We start from the raw sequence: 21,749 nt of genomic DNA, 5'->3' as shown, positions 1-21,749 counted from the left end.
AAAGGTAAAGATTGGATATGACAGAGAAAGCTTAAGGGAAAAAGCTAATACTTCATCCATTTGTTTGATCAAAAATGCAAGATACACACAAATGTAAACCTGCCAGACATCAAAAACATCATCACTTAGTTTTAATACGTCTACCTAAAATACACCTTACTGAGATAAAAGCAATAATAATATTCATTTTTGAGATATTTCGTACACTGCAATAACATTCTTTAACACATTTTTCCTCATCTGTCACTGTAATTCTTTTGTTTTTTTTATGCCATTCACATATGTCAGGGTTCATCATTACCATGATGAGATCATCTTTTTAAAAGACTGCCTAAAGACGTGTTGGTATTTTATTCCAAAAATATAGATTTTAGGTCTGTTGGACAGCCAAGACACAGCTGTGATTGACCTTTTCAAAAGTCCCGCCCATTTTAGCTCTGTGCTCCAATTACAGTTGATGTGCTCTGTGCTCAAATCATTTATGTTGAAAAGAAAATCACGTTGTGAAGAAGTTGAGAAGATGTTGCTGGAGGACATGTAAAAACACCATATATATATATATATATCTATAGTCACATATTAACTCTTTCCCAATTGACGATATATTCCCTCAATTGCTGTTTTTCTCAGTTTTTGTTCGAAAAGTTGATTTTTTTGGTGCAACCAACCAACATTCAAGTGCTTATAAAAAGAATGAGACTATACAATTTGTTTTTGCTTTTGGTAAGATTCAATAACCTGAATATTCTGTTGGTGTTGAAAAATCTGTGAATTTTGTCAAAAATCCTAGTGTGGGTTGGCAACTTAAAAAAAACAAAAACAATGCTGTTTTAAGTTAATGTTAGCAAAATGCTCGCTAACTAACTAGCTTATCTACATCAAGCGAGCTGATGACAGAAGTGATGCATTCCATTTGAACTGGAATTTCTGAGTTCCTTCTTGGAAATTTCAACTGTAACATCCCCAGAAGTGGGATTTCGGACTTGGAAAGTCGGAAGAACCTCATCGATCATGACCTCAGAATCCAAGATTGCTGCTCTGCATATCAACAGTAAGTGAGAGCTGTTTATTATTACTTCTTTCTTTTGTGTCTCATTCAGTCATTCACACAGTACTGTCCAGGTCCTGTCTGTGGACATGGTGTTTGTATGCACAATATACTGCATAAGTGTTGTTATCAAGCATAAAAAAGTTTTTTTTCTCTGACTTGTTGTACTAGAACACTGTAAACTTGGGTGTGACATAACTGGAATGCACCATAATTAGCTAACTAGTTAACTAGCATTTTGCTAGCATTAGTCACCAGATGTAGCTAGCTGGCAAACAACTGATGTAGATTCACTCGCGTTTAGCTAACATTAGTCCTCAGATGTAACTAGCTAGCTAGTGATTGATGTAGATAATCTAGTTAGCAAGCATTTTTCTAACATTAACCAATTTAAGATAAAGAGGCAGCCTCCAAGGCCAAAAACTGCAGTACCTTGACCAGCCACTTGAGGCTTGCTCCAAAAGCAAATCAATGCCCGGAGAGGTCCGTATTAAAATGCTCAACTTTGCAGCAGAAATAAACATGTTTATAGCAGGGTACAAGAAATAATTTTGGTCTCTATAGCTAATTTCTTCATTCATGACACCTGCACGGGGCTGAAATTTTATATAACTCACCTGTTTAAATAATATTTTAAATTAATTAAGGGCATGCACACTTTAAATAACAGGTGTGTGTCATCACAGGCTGCTAGCCGCTAAGTAGCCGCTTCATCAAGCCTCCACAGCTCCACCTATTTTTGGATTAGCCGGGAGTTAGCTGAGTGAGGTGCAGCCAAGATGGTAACTATCAGAGCCACCAGACACAACAGACACTCCATTACTAATTATTATACAGTCTCTGCCTAATTTGTGACTATATGCGACTTTTACAGGTCCTCCAACAACATCTTTTAAAAACATCTTCAAGAAGAGGTTTTCTTTTCGACATAGATGAGCTGAGCACACAGCATGTCTAAGTACAGGCAACAGGAAAGGAGAAAGCTGACTGAGGTTCCACCAGGCACCAAGCTTGTTCAACTGTTATTTGAGAACAGAGCAAAACCTGGCGAGATTTAAGGAAGGTCAATTATCATTCTAATGGGAATTTTAAAAGATAACTGTTAGAAGGAAGATATGTGAAGGAAGGAGAGCGAGGAGCAAGTCTCTGTCTGTCTCAGGCAAAGACAAAAGGTTTCCCAAGGAGATTCCTAAAGGTGAAGTGCCTTCTGCTAAAAAAAAAAGTGCTTCTCTTGAGGAACAGTAAAAAAGCAAGTCATCATTTTCAACCAACTCACACACTTTCACATTTCTTTCTTTCTTTTCTTTAAAAATGTGTGGCTGTGTGTGTAACTGGTCTTCGTGTTTGGCAGCTAACAGCTCTTAGCAGTCACATGATAAGAGTCTTTTCATTCAAACTGACCTGACTCTAGGAGCACGTCAGCTACAGTTAAAAGAAAAAAACAGGGACAATCCATCTAATTCTTTTTCTTGTTTGAAGAGCACTTTTTTTAGAGACAGGGGGTCGCTTTTGTGGCTCTAGCCATCGAGAGGAAGATTTTAGAGTTCAGTTCGACATTTCTTCATTCCTTCACTGATCTCTCTCCTTTTCATTCTGATCATGACAGTTTAGGTTATCAGGTGGTTCAAAACTCAAGATGAGACACATTCTACCATGTTCTTACATTTGGAAAAGAAAAATAAAGTAAAACAAAATATCCACTTCAAACTATATTTTTTTCTGGGTCACAACAAGACAGATAATCTTCACTAAAAATTATCTTTGATTTTTTTTTTTTAATATTATTACTTTAGAAAGTATGCAGTACCACGCCTTTTAGCCTACTGATCCTGCCCTCTATACTACTAAATAGGGGATGGAAGGGGGATAAAAGGGGAAGTAACTGGAAATAAAAAAGATGGGTTAATACATGTTATAACTATAGGATAGGAGAAAAAAAGCCCAAATAAAAGCTGCTTCAACTTCTTTTCTCACCTTTTCCTTTTTGCTCAAAGGGGTTCAACTTCCTTTTAAGGCTCAATCAAAAGCTTTTGTGCGCTTTCATTTAAGGCTTCTAAGTGTTCATTTGTGTATTTATTTATTCTAATTCTCCAACTTTTTGATCACGCCCTGCAAAGAACCGCAGCTGGGAGCATCCAGGCAGAGCTGGACTGAGCTGAGGCTGCCATGGAGGCCGTCTTGGCTGGGCAGGGCTTGGCCGAGGGCTGGCTCTCTCACTGGAAGGCCTGGTGGAAGCGAGGCAGTGTGGTGGTACTAAGGCTGGAGCTGAACACTGATGGGAGGGGGTGCAGGGGCCCGAGGCCCAGACCCCCGCTGGAGCTCTGCTGCTCCTGAGGTTGCGGTTGCAAAGAGGTAAGAGGTGCTGTGGCGACGGCAGCAGCTGCCGCGGCGACTGCTGCAGCGTGGGGCTCGGCAGCATGCAGAGATGAGGAGGAGGAGATGGAAGACGAGGAGGAGGTCGCGGATGAGGTGTACCCCATCACCAGCCCACCTGTGCTCATGGGGGCGCTGTAGGGAGGCAGGTTCAGGGGCAGGAACCCCAACAGGTGGGAGAAGTCCATGTTAGCAGCACACAGAGACTCAGCGATCACCGCAGGGCTCTTGGACAGGAGGGGATCCCCGCAAAGCTCATCCGCCAGGCCCGAGGTGGGCTCCAGTCCGTCCTTGGGGGGCGAGGCAGCAGCGTGGGGCTCTGCAGAGGGAACGGGGCCTGGCGAGCCGCTCTGCAGATCCATGAGGAAGCTCTCCATCTCCACTTTCAAGGGCTTGTCCAGCAGGTATGAGGTAGATCCCAGCTGGTATTTGGGGGCTGGCTGGGGCTGGTGCTGCTGCTGGGGAGCCGGAGGTTGGTGGTGTGGGGGCAGCGGAGGGGAATGATGGTGGTGGTGGTGGTGGTGATGATGGTGGTGGTGGTGGGAGTGTGGGTGAAGAGATCCAGGCGACTCCATGTGGCAGCCCATGCCCATAGCTGCAGACAAGGAGCCGGGCATCAGGGACGGGTGTGGGTGACCCACCCCAGAATTCGACATGGCCTGGAGATGGTGGGGGTTATACATGCCCATTGGAAATGGGGCCCCACTGGGGAACGGTTTGCCCATCATGGGGTCTTTGTTGGGACCCATGCCGCACATCATGGGGCTGAGCTCCTCCTTCACAGAGCAGGGCGGTGACCCAGAGGCTAACAGACCTAACATATCAGGAGGTTCTGTCTTGATCTTCAGCAGCTCCTGCGAGTGGCTCTTCTTCACATGGCGCGTCAGGTGGTCCTTCCTGCCAAAGCGTTGGGCGCAGTACTGGCACAGGAAGTCCTTCCGGCCCGTGTGTACCACCATGTGCCGTCTCACATCCTTCCGCGTGTAGAAACGGCGGTCACAGTGGTCGCACGGGTGTTTCTTCTCCTTGGTACCACCCGAAGACTTCCCAGAGTGGCTCTTGAGGTGTTCCAGGAGCACGGGCGTGCTCTCGTAGGTCTGCATGCACACTTTACAGGTGAGATCCCCCGCCGTGGCAGAGTGCATGGCCACATGGCGCTTATATCCCAGCTTGGTGTTGTAGTGCTTCCCACACTCCTCACACTTGAAGGCCTCTTTGTTGGGGTCATGGGTCTGCAGGTGGTTCTTCAGGTGGTCTTTTCGGTGAAACATTTTCTCACAGAACGAGCACTGATGGGTCTTCTGTGGAGAGTGTGTGGCCATATGCCTACAGAGGAACACCAGAAAAAGAGACTGTAAATAGTAGGAGAAGTTGCACATTCCTTGTCTTATTGTCATGTTTCTCGTGCAGTCTGCCAGCAGTGTGCCTGCTACAGTGAGCCATGAATTCCTTCACGTCAACCTCTTGTACCCATATATACATAAATGAGTCACAGTGGTTTGCAGTTAAGACCTAAAATGGGTTTTGGAACCACTTCCTGTGAATCACCAGATTCCAAACATCCTTCAGTAGTATGTTGATGAGTTTTGAGGCTTGAGTCATTTAAAACCAAGGAGAAACAAGTTGTCAACACAACATTGAACATTTATCAACTTATAAAGCTGATAGAGTGAAGGCAAACAGCTGCTTATTCACAAATCCAGTAGTTACCAAAAACACAACAGCATTCATCTGAAGTTGAGATCTTGGCCACCTGATGAATATAAGCCTGTATAAATCAAGTATTATCATGTGTCCTGAGAGTAGTAATAATAATGCACCCAAGATGCATTGAGATCCGATCACTCAGACCACATTTAGAGGTGATTTGGGCTGCATGTGACCACAATCTTTCAGCAGTGTGGAGGATCACCTATTCAGCTGACATCCATGTCCACACATGATTTCCATTCGCTTCTCTTACCTGCCAAGTTAACTAGTAACTGTAATATACCCAGACTTCCTTGTACAATCATACAATTTGGGCTTGTTGAGCGATGAGCAACCTAAATAAACTTTGTGAAACAGTGACTATGACAAATTCTTAATTATTTAGTCCTTCTTGTAAATTTAGCAAAAAAAATATTAAATTAAAGTTATTTCTTACAACAATGGATTTGGTCTTTGCATATGGAAATGATGAAACCTACAAGTCTGTTTGCAAGCGAGTGGGTAAGTGACTTCTGATCACAAGTGGTCAATAGATGTGAACATAACCTACGTACTTAGAGCTGTCCACTTGTGATCGGATCACCCAAGACACATGTTAATACCCAATACAAACAGGCTCTATATGTCTAATATTCACTAGCTCTGTTTTTGGTCTCTACCAGTGTCGATAGAGTACAATGGGCTTATCAGAGCTTTTACGCTGAAAACAACAGCATACTAATGAGAGTGGCAAACCAAAGCAGTTAAGTTGCAGCCTGTGAAACCAAATCATTGGCCTGAAAGATGTGAAAGAGAGAAGCAGAGTGGAGTGCAACTGCAGTCTCCATTTTAATAACAGTTTGTGCTTATTATGTGAACTTTAACTACAAGCTGAGAGAGAAAACAGGTCAGTTTTAGAACAACTTTATACATTACTCTATGCCTTTTACAAGGATACTTATTAAATGGTAGATAAGCTTAAGATTTCTTCACAGTAAAAACGTTTATTAACCATCATTAATTTCTGACTCACTTTGATCTACAAATATAATTGGCACACATGTCATTTACTCAGTAACATCATTAACTCACCTGTGATAAAATGTTTCAAAATGTCAAACACAATATACAACTATTGACTGGCCCAGCACTACAGTGTTTGTTTTCACTAGACGAAAGTGACATATGCAGTTCATTAAGTGTTGTGTTTGTGTGTGAATTGTTTTAAGAGTGAACTCAACTTCTATTAAATATATATTTAATTTAATAATCAATTTGGAAATAAATTATTGCTGCATGGGGCAACTTAATGTTTTTTATAAGTTGGGGGGACACGTTTTTTAGAAGCAGGTGTTTTATGGTATAGCCATATTTTTTCACAATAAAACAGTGTCACTAAAACTCCTTTCTGATTTCCTTTGATCTACAGACACACGTGGCACCCATGTAATTTACTCAGTCAGTTCATTAATTCACCTGTGATGAAGTGTTTGCCAGACATACTCTACACCTACTGACTGGACCAGGACTACAGCGCGTTTTCATTATCACTAAAAGTGATGTATTAAGTTCAAAAAGTGTATTTTCAGTGTTCCCCCATCTCACCCCAGATAAAATAAATTGGGTCTGACTGGAAAGCGGACATTCTTGTGAATTCAATGAGCCCAACTGTACTCACGTATGATGATGTTAGTGCCCATAGTAGCCATTTCATTGTAGCAAAACTTAACCTCACTGTCTAAAATGACCCATGTCCTGCTCTAAAAATTACAAAAATAGGTCTACATTAGTGAGGGGTGGAGTGGAATAGACTTGATTCAGGTATTGCTTTCTGAAGATCAAGTTACTACTTTTTAAGTTTCACACATGTTGAGTAAAAGTTACATCCTCTCTGTAGTGGATCATTGGAGATTCTGAGCCAGCTAAATAAAAAAAGAATGTGAAGTAAGTGATATGACTCGTGCAGTACCTGAATAGTTTGTATTTAGAGCTGAAGGCCTTGGGACAGTGTGGCTGTGAGCAGTGAAAGGGTTTCTCTCCCGTGTGACTCAGGGCGTGGAGCCGGAGCTTCTCCTGCGAGGCGAACAGGGCCCCGCACACCAAACACTCGTTCCCACTTGCTCTCCCTACCTCTTCTCCCTCTTCTCCCCTCTCCCTCTCTCTCTCTTTCCCCCTCTCTCTCTCTCTCTCTCTCTCTGTCCGTGGCGGTGGGGCGGCGCTACCAAACAGCTTGGCGGCAGTCCGTCGTCCCTCTTCCTCCGGCGTCAGTGCGGTAATACGGTGTGAGGCATCGGCGGCAGCAGCTGCCATGGCAGCCCTAGAGTGCCGCTGCCATGAAAATTCACTTGTGGTTCCCCTGCCCTGCAGGCTCAACGTGGGAAGGTGTGAGGGGGCGTTGTCCAAAAAGAAGCTCACAGGAAGGGCCAATGATCCAGTGGAAACATCAACGTAAACCAAAATCTGTGGGGAGACAGAAGGTACATGATTTTAAGCTAAGTGTTTACAAGTTTGTGAACATGTTTTTTCATGAAGCATCTTCTTACCTGTTAAAATCCTACTTGTCTTTCTTCTGCACGTTCCTTGTCTCACTTTCAGCTTCAGTCACTCCTCTCGTTCACTCTCTTCTTCTCTCCTCCTCACCCAGTCCCAACAGCTATGGTTGGCGGTGAGTGGGAAACACTGCTTTGCATCTTTACTGTTCTGCAAAGAGAGAGAAAACATGATAAAAATAAAGGTAAGCTGACAGAAAGTGACCCCTGTGTCTTTTTATTTTAAAGGGATAGTTCAGATCTTTTGAAGTGTGGTTGTGTGAGGTTCTTATCCATAGTCAGTGTATTACCCACAGTAGATGGTGGTTGACACGCCCCCAGTTTGGAGAAGCAGCAGAAGTACCGGTGTAGGAAGCTAAGCAATGTACTGAGGCCATGTCGACTGCCATCTACTGTAGGTAATACAATACTTATTAATTAGGTTGTACAAATAGTGAGCCCACATTTAATTGTCTGATTGCTTACTGAGTTCACTTTGTCTTCTCTATCATTTCTATCATTTCTACCTGTCAGCTTTATCACATATTTGTTAATAAGTTACTGCATTTAGCCACCTTCAGCATGTCTTAATAGTCAATTAGTTTCATTTGGTGAATCAATTACACAGTGAGGCTTATTTGGCAATATTGTTTACACTGTTTTACACTTTTCAGCAATGTGTAGCCATTGTGTGAGCAAAAATGAGTACAGCAGTCTAAATAGGTTGAAATCCTGTTAAATAAACGATCTAGTTGAAGTGAGTTGTTTCCCCTTGCCCCATCCTCCCCAGACACAGCAGAGACATTGAGCCCACACTGATGTATGAAAACTGTGATACAAAATGTTCATAATAATTTATTAATGATTTACAACTTAATTTATAACCTAATTATAAACTATTTCTAAATCATTTATAAGGGCAGTCTGATAAAGTGGTACCAGTAATACACTGACAATGGATAAGTACTTCATATAAACTTCAAATAATCCAAACTATCCCTTTAAAGTGTTGATAAATTTATGACACAATGCATTAATGCAGACAACAACACAAACACTCAGAATCCAAACAAGTCAGAAATGAAACCTCTCCAGCCTGTAATTCAATAGGCTCGACTTGAAACACAATCTGTCATTTGCAAATTCCACTTCCAGAGCAGGTTTGCTGTGCGCTCACTAGAGGGAGCCGAGCGACAAGGCTGACTGACTCGACAGGAACTACAGAGGATTATCTCAAAACTGTTCTGTGAATGATGATTCTCAAAGTCACACCACAATACCTGTGTTTGTACGAGCATATGTGAAGACTGAATGTAATTACACAGCCTCGTCGCTCATCATGTGTGTCTTCAGATGACAGCGCGGCCCACAAAGACAGCTTTGTGTGTGTTAATGTGTGTACATGTATGTACTTGTTATGAAACTGGATAAGGCTCCTGTAATCCTTGGGAAAACACAGAAACACACACAACCCCCAGGGTAGGGAGAGCGAGCGGTCGGGGAGGACGGTGTGGGGGGGCAGACAGTGTTTACGCCACACACTCCCACACACACTTCCTAGAACCGGCATGACCTGAACTCGACAACAACAGGCAAAACAGCTGAAAACTTTGAAGCGCAAAAAGGGACAACACAACAAGAAACTGCACCAAAGCAGCTCCTGACCTGCAGCTGCTCATTAAAATAAACCAAAAACTAACCATTAATACTACTGACAATGTTCCCAAGAGAACCCTGACTCTCTCTCTCTGCCTGTCATCTCTGCATTCCCTTATTTACCCTCAGTGACCTCTGTGACCCCAGCTAGCTCACACACCAGCTAAGTCCAAGGTTGAGCAGACGCACTGATCGCAATGTTAGCCGTCAGTCACGTGAAGCAGGAGTGCACATAAGTGGCACAAACACATGTGGGCATATGTGACAAAATGCACACACACATGCACAAGGTCTGTACATACATACACAACTCCTAATGTAATGGCTTTGTTTCTGAGTGAGAGGTCAGAGAGTTAAGATGGACACATCTGATTGTTTGTGCAGATCCTTATATTTACTGTTTACAGAGAAATGCTCAAACCACAGGTGTCTACAGGTTGGTAAATGTAGCTAAAACATGTACATATGAGAGTGGGATCAAGTAGTTTCTTTACTCTTAGAAATAAGGGTTCCAAAAGGGTTCCTCACAAATGGCTGAGGTTCTACACAGAACCACTGTGATACTGATTCAACATTAAGATTTATTGCGGTTTCTGTTTGTTTTTTGAACACTACACCATGGGAAATGATGTAGTGTTAAAAATGTTACAGCCATTGTTTCTGTTTCCTGCTGCCAGTGTAACCATAGTTACTGTACACATCATATTTCTGGGTTATTTTTAGTAAGTTACTGTGTACATGATATATTTCAGTAGAAGTAATTCCACAACATTATTATGAACTTGCAGAATTAAGTTTACTGTTACATAGAATTATTTCACTATCATTTACAGCACTTTAACTAGTACCTTAATTACACATCCACATGTGTGGTATTCAGGGGTGGAAGAAACTAATTACAAACACTCAAATTACTCTAGTAAAGTCATTTTTGGGGGTACTTAGGGTACTGTTATGAGTAGATTTTAAAGCCTGTACTTTTACTTGCACTTAAGTATGCATTACAAGATGTAATCTATTTAGTTACTTTAAAATCCTAATTGAGTACTGAGTGTATTTGAATTAATATCCAAACCTTTCATCTGCATGCACCTGCATCTACATCTGCATGTATGCTACCAGGTGATCTGATCACAAACTGCCAAAAAAAGCCAATGTAAACCAGGATATACAAAGAAAAAACAAAACAAAACTCTGTGGTAGTGCTCATTTGGAGTAAGGATGTTAATGATTAAGCATTAATTGTGGTATTGGGTGTGGGGTATTAGAGTAATTTATGAGTACAAGTGTGAGTACATGAAGAGAGTATCAGACCGATACCCGATGCTGGTATCAGTATGGGTGCATCCTTAAATAATACACTTCCAGAGCCTGTTTAACATAATTCATGTTTCCAAAAACAATGCACATCACATGTCAGCCAGTCACAGCTAAACTGCATATAAAAGTCATAAATAAATTCTTTTTGATGTAAACCTTTGTTGCTCCAGTTCATCAGCTGTTCCATAAAAAAATAATGAATTAAAATCAGAGGGGAACCCTGAGGACCTTCTAGGCCTTCAGAGAAGGTCTCACATCTGTACATCAGTAACATCAGTATTTCAAATATTATATTTAAATATATCATATTTGATTTATTTCATTTAATTATTAGGCTATTCTCTTCTAAATCTATACTTTGCTTCAGAAATTAAAGGGTTACTGTCCTGAAAAAAGCAAAATACATTTATCCAATCAGATTTTTTTGTTGTTGTCTCTAGGCAGAGAAACGTTTGTACTCACTGGTTAGGACTTCATCACTGTGACACAAGGCCACACCCTGTGTGCTTGTTTAGAAAGTGCCAGGTGAATTAACCACATCACATTTTGATTTACAGTGGGTGAGAAATATTTTGTTCGAGATTAAGCAGTCGAGACTGACGCTGTTGCTAGGTGGCTAACATGATAGCGCTGCCTTTTTCAAGGCAGACTTTTGCAACATAGCAGAGGATCTGCAAAGGACTATGTTATTTAGGAATTTGAAATTGGGCTTGTCCCTGAGTCTGTTAGACAACTATTATTAACTATCAGACACTTGAACCTTCTTTTTTAAAGTTCCTTCAAACAGCAGACACACACAGCAGACAGAGCTGTGTTGGTAGACAGAAATAATAGAACTGGAGATCTATGCTACATGTAAGAGAAACAAGAACGATAAAAAGAAGGTCAGACTGATTCATATAGACTATTACAGCTCTTAATATCAAACACAAACTTAATTATAACTTATCCAAACAGAAGTAACAGAGTAAATGTCAATTTTCTGTTGTTTAATACAAGTTAAAGTAGAGAAAACTACAGAAAAAACATTAGCTGTTCTGCTGTCATTGTGTGGTGTTTGCTGCCCTCTACTGGGCATATGGCAACTACACACTACAAACACATGTCACAGGTTACCTGGCTGCATAATATTTTTCCATTTTGCTACATTTTTGGTGTGTCAGAGTTTTGGCTGAAGTAAAGTCCGAGCTCTAATAGTCACAGTTTAAGGTATTAGTACACATATTAGTACACACTGTTTTATGTTAAGCATGTGAAGCAAAATGGATCCGTTTATTAAGATAACATTACCGTGACCACAATGCTAATTTCCATTAGCGTCTCAATAGGAATTCCCATTATGTGTTAGCAACGGACTACGCATGACCTATTCATATATATGTATATATATTAAATGAGATTTAGCCATCAAAAGACTGATTCAGGAATTGTCAAAAAAAGAAAAAGATTATAATACTTAAGAGAATCTATTTTTGTCCCCCACTCCTAATAATGCATAACTCCCATAATGCAATGCAGAAGTGACAAAACAGACAAGGGAAATAGTGACGAAGACAGCTCTGGAGTAACATCAGAAAAATTTGATTTTAAGTGTAAGGTTTCACTTAGCAAGGCGTAATATATTTTTATATTCATTCATCTTAGGCATGGGTTACCATGGTTACATGTCTCCACCTAGCGAGGAAGCTCTCAGGAAGTCACGCTGAACAGTGCATTTGAAAAGATACGTACTACTGTTTATTTAAACAAAAGTATGTTGACCGATAGAACACATTTTACGTATGCAGTGCATCGTATTTGATTTTGGTGCCATCGAATGAACCAGCCCGCATTTCCACCAGTTTTGAGTGGAACCTTTGTAATTAAGGAAGTCATCAACACAGGGTGTTGCACTGTAGAATATAACACACGCACTTTGGTTCCCAAGGAGAACCTGCTACTTTTTTGGTCCGAGCAGAGAACCAACTTTTCAGGTTTCGAACCAGTTTATCTTTGGTGGACATGCTTAGAATTGTTCAGAATTTGACACGTGAACCAGAACTGGGCAGGTTCCATGTTGGTGGAAAATACCTCTCCTAGTTTCTGGGTGGAACCTTTCACAGATAGTTCTAGGTAGAACCCTTTAGGATGGGTTTCAGGTAGAGCAATCTGAAAGGGTTCCAAGCCCTCTGAAATTCCAAGTGGAACCTTATAAAAAGTTCTACCAGGAAACAAAAAGGGTTCTCCTGTGGGGACAAGCTGAAGAACCCTATGTGGTTCTAGTTAGCGCTTATATTTCTAAGAGCACAGGCGTGCCTGAGTGCTCACATATGTCTCAGTGTACACACGTGCATATATGTGTGTTTGTTCTCATAATGCATGTGTGTTTACAGCGGTGGTTAAGAGGACCTGACAGCTGTAGCGTTGTGTGGTGGTCATCACCCAGCAGGGAGGGTGCAGGGGGGTGACACCCGTCCCATTGACCACCCTCAGGGAGCCCGGCTCTATTGTACAGCCTACCCACGTCGCACATTCCTGGCCTGAACCATGCCGTGTCGCCCTGCCTCTCTCCTCCGCACACAACAGCACATACAACACACAGAGTTCTGGTCACACCGAATGCAACATCATGTACACACCCTCCCCCCACCCCCACGCCAGCACGCTCAAACACACTCACAAAGGCGCGCACACAGACAGGCCGGCAGATACAGTACAATGAGCAGAATCCACACTGTCAACTTATAGAAATAAACCAAATAGAGCTTGAAAACAAAGGACACACACCATTATAGACCATTTGGAGCTCTAACTTACACACACGGATGCACTCAGGCTGGAAAAAGCCCAAATGAAGCTCAAATTTAAATATTATCAAAATCGCAAAATGGTGAGTGCAATATCCAAATTGCAGGAGCTGCAATTTTTTGATATAAGTAAAATTTTCCACAACATACCATATAAATGAAGCATTGTAGTGCGATAGAGATGCTCTGGCCTACAAATCATATTATCCAGATGTAAGGCAACATGCTTGTTTGGCACAGAGCAAAGCAAAAAGTCACAAATCACAAAAAATTAAAATCACATTTTTATATTTTGTACCTTAATATTACTATTCCCCCCAGATCGTGACAAATATTGCATTCAAAATATCTGTTAAATTTGCCATTTTTCACAGCAGATATTTTGCCTTGTCACAGTAGTAACAGCAGATGTGTTTCTACTAACATTAACAATGGCTCTGTTCTGTTCAAGTGTTCCAGGAGGCTGTGACAGTGAACCAGCATGAACAACAGCAGGGCCTTAAATCTGATGCAACTGAATGGAACTTATCCTGGCATGTCAAAATGTCTTGTGTGAAAAATACCTTAAGCTGAATATAAAGATCATTTTACACACTCTGCTCCTCCTATACATCAGTCATACCTGATTTAAACTATTTCCTCCAACAAAATCTTGCTTTTCAGCAAAGATTACTTAGCATATTAATACTGTGCAAACGCTCACCAAATACAGTAACTGGGCTACAAGTTTTATTCATATGTCATTGTAGATACTCCACTTTTCTGCCACAGAGAAAACAGAGAGCTGAAGTATTTTTTTAATGGAAAGCTTTACTTCTACTCTTACTCAAGTATTTTTGAGCCAGTCATCTACATCTCACTTTCCTAAATTTGTCATTTCTACCTTTGCTAGGGTTAGTCTGCCCTAAAAGTACTTCTACAAGCTGCCTGGTAGAAAAATAAGCATCACCTGACAATACGATGATAACAGAGCAAAACCCAGAACAAGAAGCTCCAGCAACAATCCCTCAACACATCTGGCTGCACTTTTTATACCAAAATCAAGAAAAGGCAACAGCTACATGATGAAATGCTCATTTTCAAAAAACAAAAAGCATAATGAAGTGACATCTACTGTGGGCGACACTGCAGTTAGCTAGCTAACCCTAGCTATGTTAATTTTTCCTGTCTAATGTTAATCTTTGATGTTATTGACATGAATTGGTCTTGTAATTAAAGGTCTGTTGCTGTGCTTCACACAAATTTACACTGCACCCTAAGAAATATTAAAATGGAAAATAATTTTATTAATTCTCTTTTTAAATCTTGAGTAGATTTCTCAAATGGTAGTTTACTCGAGTTAACTTTATATGAGTGGTTGTAGTGTTAGTCAGGAGCATGATCAGACTGATTTGACTGGGGTGGCCCAGGGGGGACACTAACTTATGCAGGGGTGGCAATAAGTACATGTGGCAACATATAAATAAATTATAATATACAGTTTTCATATTTGGTTCTTTAAAATCAAGAAAGAAATTGTGCCTAAATTATAAATCTTTGTAGTTTATAGTCTCTATAGTTTTGGTATGGTTTTGTTTTTGTGAGGAGCATAAAGGGAAATACATCCCAAAAAAAACTCATTATACAGCTCTATGATGTAAAATGATCAGTAAAGTAAATTAATAAAAGTAAAAGTAAAAGAAAACAATGCACATTTAAAAATGCTTGTCAAAATAAAGCTGAAACTTAGGTCCCGCCTCTCCAAGGCAGATAGCCAATCATACCAGTGCCCCTCCAGGTCCCTGTTCTAGAAACGCCCCTGGTTTTACTTGAGTATTTTCCCTTCTCTGTGCACCAATGGAATTTTTAGCAATTTCAGTATAAATTCTAGCTGTTGATAGGCTGACAGACACGGATCCAAAGCAGCAGGGGGATCAGCAGACTAAAAACTTTGTACCTGCAGTTTTCTGAGCAGCCTGAAACCTTTAGTCTCTGTAGTTACAAACAAATCTCTACACCTCCCTGACTCTTGCACATCAGCAAGTGAGTTCCTTCACCTTTCCCAGTCAGTGCAGTGATTGATTTTCTATCAGCCAATTAATCAATAACCTCTCTCATGTCTGTCTTTACGTCAAAGGGGCGACCAACATGTACATCAGGTTCTTCCTCGCATGTCTCTCTGCAGCACTTCACAAGCTACTGCATGTTCCTCATTATGTATCAATCAGCCAATCTGGCTGAGGTTTCTCTCATGTGTTCTCACTCCACATGTAGAGAACCCCCTCCGTTCCCTCACTGTCGTGTTTGTACAGTAGATCCATCACCATCAGACTGCAGCTACCGTCAACTGTGATGTACAGTATGAGCTCCAGATGGACTTCTGCTCAAACTCTGCTCTCACAGTAACAATACTGACACAGGAGCAGGAGCATTTCAATTAAAATCACTCATACTTGAGATTTGATAAAACTGTATTTTTGAGGGAGTTTTGATTTTTCTCTTCAATTATGCTGGAAAATATATTTTAAAAGATCAAACTCTTGGTTATAAAACCTTATAAAGGGCAAACCTCCTAGTGATTAAATGTAGATGTTAACTTCATCAGATGGAGGACCTGATAGAGTTGACGTTAGTCATTTTATTTTTTTAAAGTGTCTCAGAGTTCTCTTAATGTTAATCAAAATACACATTTTTAAACCATAAATCTTATTTATCTTTCATTTAGAAGCACTACAGAGTCGACATGTTATGGTTGAGACACAACTGATAGAATATTATTTAATGAATTTGTCTAAAAATAGAAAGTTTACCAGTGTTTGAACAGTATTCCTGCCTTTTTCAAACCAGGAAGTGAGACAGGGGTCCTTAGGGTATAGCTAACCTTTTTTATGCCTGATTAAACCATGTTTTTGTAAAAGTGGAAGTTGATGTAAATCTGGGACACAACTTTAAAGGGCCAACATTTTCATTAAAAATCCTTTTCAAACAAAGATGATTATAATAGCACATGTTTACACCTATGTCATCAGTAGGTAATGTTAGTTTTAGATTTTGAAGGATTTGAACACATTTTTAAATAGTCTGAAGTTCTGAATTCTTGTCTGGGACAAGGCTGTTTTCTGGCAAAGAAGCAAGTGTAGAAATTTAAAAAATAAGGCAAACCAAAACATTTCATAAATGTCATATATTTCCTAAATATAAATCTTTAAAGAATAAATTCTAACCAAAACTTGGAAGGAGTGCTGTTATTAATTTTTTTTTTTTCAGTAGGACATGATTTCTCCCAATTGCCAAAAATGTGTGATACTACTTTTTGTCTGTTTTCTGTTTTTTCAGTCTGCTTGGAGGACACGTTCTACACATATGCTGTAGACTTCTGTAGTGGCCACGTGGACAAGCCACCCGTCACAACAAATCAAAAAGCTTTGGGTCTGCTTGGGTCTGTGTTTCCATAAATTTCGTCATCAGAGGGTTTACATGTAGGCTCTTTTCTGGACAATCCATGTACCGCCAGTTTCTTGTGACAGCGCAGACTTGTCCGAGGAGTTGTCCATGCGGCCACTATGGTGATCCTGGATACATAAACAGAACTACTATGCATATGTGGTGTCCGCCTGTTTGGGAGTATAATCCAGGCTTTAGGGTACGCACATGTCCGCACAAAGACTGCATGTCCACCCTTCTGATGATGAAATTTATGTCACATGGACCCTGGCGGATGCTCGCATGCTCGCACACAGGGAAATTATGATACCAGCATGCCAGTTTAAAATATCTGTCTAAATCAAGCCATATAAGATAAATACGTGTTCTCTTTTCAGTTTTGCTCATAATGGATAAGATACTATGTTAATACTATGTTCTATCTGGCCAGCTGATCCATGGTGTCCTCCCTGTAGAAATCCTGAGAAGATACCAACATGGAACAGAATTAATTTTCTGTGTGGAGAAAACATGACAGCTGGAAGTTTGGATGTCCTTTGAATGTTCATCGTTGCTTCAAAAGCATCATTAAAGCAGTGTGTCCTATTAGATTATAGGTTTACACTTGTTTACTGAGACAATAAATAACATCCACACCGACTGCTTCATTTCTAGATTACAGAAAAGACTGAAAAGGACCTTAACATGAAGAACAAGTAATGCTACTTTATTCACCTCCAGTTCTACAGACTATAGTAATTTATGAGATGAAAAATCGAAGAATTTAACACAGATGGAACCCTTTTGTTTGAAGTGAACACCATGTTAAAGGGACAGTTCACCCATAATCAAAAATGCATGTTTTCCTCCTGGCTTGTAGTGCTCTTTATCCATCTAGATTTGTTTGGAGTGATTTGCAGAGTTTCGATTTTTTGAAAGAGACACTGGTTTTGAATTTTATCCTTTTTTTTCCATCCTCCTCTTCTTTTCGGTGCTTTGAGCATCACAAGCTGAGAGCCATTTAGTTCCATTATACTACAGAGACAAAACTGTCTAGATGGATTAACAGAACTACAGGCCAGGGAGAAAATATGTACTGTCCCTTTCAATATTATAAAATACTGATTCATCAAGCAATTCATTATATTCTGATTCTAGGACTTTACATTATTATACTGATTACACTTCATTATCAAAAAGTGTGTAAAATGGGCAGACAGCAGCTGATATGATCTGGCACTGCCGTTTTTCAATCATGGCTATCAGGTCGGTGGATTGTAATCAACTGACAGGAGTCATCAGTGTCAAAGGATCTGATCTCGTCCTAAACAGGTTTCAATATAACATGATAACATTTGTGATCCTTCTTGTGTACAGACTGATAAAAACTGTGAGTGACTACAGGCTCCAACCCAACCTGCCCTTATGAAAGAGGCTGTGCAGCTTCTCTTCTCTTCTCTTCCCACTAACTGTGTATGTCAGAGCAGCACAACCCACGTCTTTGACATCCATTTAAACGTTCCCCCCTTTTTAAAATTCAATTTCCTTTTTTTTTGTTTGTTTCAAATTCATCTTGTCTTAAAACACTTTCATCTTGTCTAGATTTGAACTGTGGTTGTAAATATCGTAAAATAAATTTGCAGTACTTTTTTTTCCCACACTGTGTATATCACTCACATTTTATCTGTTTTTATAATTCTTTTTGTCAATTTTTTAAATGTTTTTTCTTTATAGTTGCACTAGATTCTATCAGATTTCCTATTTTCATTCTGTTTATGTTTCAAAATACATGTCCTCTGTCAGATTTTACATCTGATGAAGATGATGTCTACATTACAGCTGCAATGACTGACTGATTATTAATACTATTATTTATACTATTTTCATAACCACTTAATTAATTTGCATATTTTTTTAAACAAAAAAATGTTAGATTTCTCTGATTTCAGCTTCTTAAATGTGAATATTTTCTGGTGTCTTTACTCCTTTCTGACATTAAACTGAATATCTTTGAGTTGTGGACAAAAAGACATTTAAGTTTAATGTGATCACTAGGAGGCTGGCCGGTTACAAGGTTTAATAGCCAAGAGTTTGATCGTTTAAAATATATTTTCCAGTATAATAGAAGAGCAGAAATCAAAACCCCCTCAAAATCAGTGGTGGAAAGAAAAAATACTGTTACATTGCTAAAATATTACTCAATTACAAGTAAAAGTACTGTTAGTGGTTTTAGAAAAATACTTAAGTAAAAGTACAAAGTACTCATTTCAAATTACTCTGGTTGCTCTGATTACTTTGGTCCCACAATTTCACAGTAAATAGGTAGTAATTACCAAGTGATATATTTGGAATTTCTTAGATATCACCTGTAAATTACCTCCAAGTTTCACTGTTAATTATGTGATAATTAGCAAAAATGCATCAAACATACTTGCAACACATGTGAATTATCATGTACTCACCATGAAATCTGGGGTTCATTTGTGAGTAAATTCAGAGAAATTTCAAATGTGTTGCTTTGTAATTACCACCCACTATATGAAAACGGTACATGTCAGTTATCACATCATTAACCAGGAAATCTGGGGCTAATATGTGGGTAATTTCTAAGAAATTTAAAATATATTACTTGGTAATTACCACCTATTTGCCATAAAATAATGGGACCTGGAGATCGAAGTGTTATCTTACTTTTTAACTATTTATGTTTAATACATTATCAATAGAAGACATTCAAGTTTTAGTTTCTCTATTCATCAAATGGCCCCATCGGACATAACAATGTTGATTGAGGTGCAGTTACTGACATTTCTAGACTATCGATTAAACATTCATTTGTTTTTCATCCATACATTCTGGTTTTCATGAGCCTGTTTGCAATCAGATCACCTTAATGCAGATGAAAGGTTTGGACATTAATTCAAATTGTACTCAATGCTCAATTATGACTTTGGAAGTAACTAAACTAACTTCAAAATGTACTCATAAAAGTACAAGTACCCAAAAAACTACTTAATTTCAGCCACTTGAGTATTTGTAATTGATTACTTTCTCAGAACTGAATGTTATATGAAAGTAAACTGACTATCTTCTGGTTTTGGACAGTTAATTAATTAAAACAAGCCATTTCTGAGACATCATCACTGACTCTGAGAAGTGTTTTCCACTATTTTCATTATTCTCTACTTTTCTTTTTTTTTTTTTTCTATTTTTCTAGGGTAATTAATCAATTTATCAAGAGAAAATTTGACAGATTACTAGATTCGCAGCCCTAAATGTCAGTAAAAGGTCATATTTGTCACATAAATACAAACAGTCTGTACAGGTAGTATTGTGGGTTATAGGTCAAACTGCTCAGTGCTTCATAACCAGGGTTTTCCACCAGTCCAAACAGCACGACTGCAGCCATTTCCAACACTAATCACACTTCAGCGTCACTGCAGTTATCACAGAGTAACAAACACACTGCTGCAGCGTGGACCTTCACTCCAAAATGGCAGATGCCGCTCTGACAAACACTCCACAGCACATTCACACTGAACCTCTGCTTACTTCCCCTAATCAAAAACGCTGAAAGCAGAATTGAACTGCCACTTTCCAACCGCCCGGGTGTCTTTAGTTTCTGTCCTGGATGAAAGAGCTTCCACATTCCTTTCCTGCGGGGTCAGAGGTCAGCCTCTGCACTGCCTGCCTGCCCGCCATGGCTCCCGCATGCTGAGTGACTACTATTAACCCCTTCGCTGCCTGCCGCAGCCATACTGAGCAGCATGTGAGAAAAAGGTTTCTGGGTTCGTCACGTTCTTTGCAGTGCTGGTGACACGATGCCGGACCTGACCAGGCCGGGGCAGAGCAGGGCGGCCCGGCAGCCTCTGCAGAACCGTGATCCACAGAGCAGGACGCTGCAGCCACACAAGCTGCTCAACTAAACTATACGAACAAACTAAATATAGAAAGTGAGTTCACCGTCCGGAGCTTAGGTGACAACAGCCGCACTCGTGGTGAGAGGAGGAAGAGGGGTGAGGGGTGGGGGTGAAGAGCTCTGGGGAGGTGAACATGTTGCACAAACATTTCAACTAAAAGAGAGAAAAATTGGATTATGATTCAAGAAATGTTAAGATGCTTCATTGAGTAAATGCTTCTTAATTCTCATTACAAAAAGTAGACTCAGCAAAATTGTTGTTTGTTCACATGTAATTACACTTTACATTGCTCAGTTATTGATTCTTAGTTTTTTAAACATTTACATCATGTATACTTAAATCTTTTTTTTTTTCTGAGGTGGTGTATAGCTATTTCTATAGTTTTTCTCATGTCTTGTGTGTTTGGGATAAACAACTTTTATGTTACTTGTTATTTTATAGTAACATTTGTATATATATCACCCATTCTTGAGAAGTGGGACAAATCATGTCCTACCAAAAAAAAAAACAACTTTAAAATTAGAACAAAAGGCCTTCAAATACCTGCTGATAATATAGATGTAAAAATGTGCTATCATAATTATCTTTGTCCCAGATTTTCATCAACTTCATCAGATTTTTACAAAAACATGATTTAATCAGGCATAAAAAAGGGTCAACTATACCCTATATCCTATTTTTAGACAAATTCATTAAATAATATTTCTATAGTCTCAAGTATAACATGTCAACTCTGTAGTCCTTCTAAATCAAAGATAATAAGAATTATGGTTTAAAAACGTGTATTTTAATTAGGAACTTTAAAAAATAAAATGGCTGCTCACTATGAATATGCAGTGAAAAATGTAACACTAAGTCACCTCTGATTTTCCATCTGACAGAGGTGACGTCTACATTTAAACAAAAAAAAAAATTAATGACTAGGAGGTCAGCTGGTTGTAAGGCTTGATAGCTAAGAGTTAGCTATCAAACGATCTTTTCAAATACATTTTACAGCATAATTGAAGTGTACAAATCAAAACCATCT

The 21,749-nt window shown here is 39.6% G+C and overlaps 1 protein-coding gene across 2 annotated transcripts in view; it reads right to left on the bottom strand.

Annotated features, from left to right (window-relative positions):
- Window positions 1–627: 627 nt before the first annotated feature.
- The window catches only part of plagl2 (pleiomorphic adenoma gene-like 2), a 69,920-nt gene continuing 48,798 nt past the window's right edge, over window positions 628–21,749 (bottom strand). For both annotated transcript variants that reach the window (XM_084721945.1, XM_084721946.1), the window contains exons 2-4: window positions 7,654–7,810; window positions 7,080–7,570; window positions 628–4,747 (exon numbers count right to left, since the gene is read on the bottom strand). In XM_084721945.1, the coding sequence (XP_084578071.1) occupies window positions 3,262–4,747; window positions 7,080–7,420 (1,827 nt within the window). In that variant the 5' untranslated portion in view covers window positions 7,421–7,570; window positions 7,654–7,810 and the 3' untranslated portion in view covers window positions 628–3,261. The remainder of the gene's footprint in view (window positions 4,748–7,079; window positions 7,571–7,653; window positions 7,811–21,749) is intronic.

The sequence above is a fragment of the Lutjanus erythropterus genome, chromosome 6 (genome assembly GCF_056507025.1).
Source record: "Lutjanus erythropterus isolate fLutEry1 chromosome 6, fLutEry1.hap2, whole genome shotgun sequence".
Lineage (NCBI taxonomy): Eukaryota > Metazoa > Chordata > Actinopteri > Lutjaniformes > Lutjanidae > Lutjanus > Lutjanus erythropterus.
The sequence above is the reverse complement of the archived record's forward strand: the minus strand, read 5'-3'. Positions and strand labels throughout refer to the sequence as shown.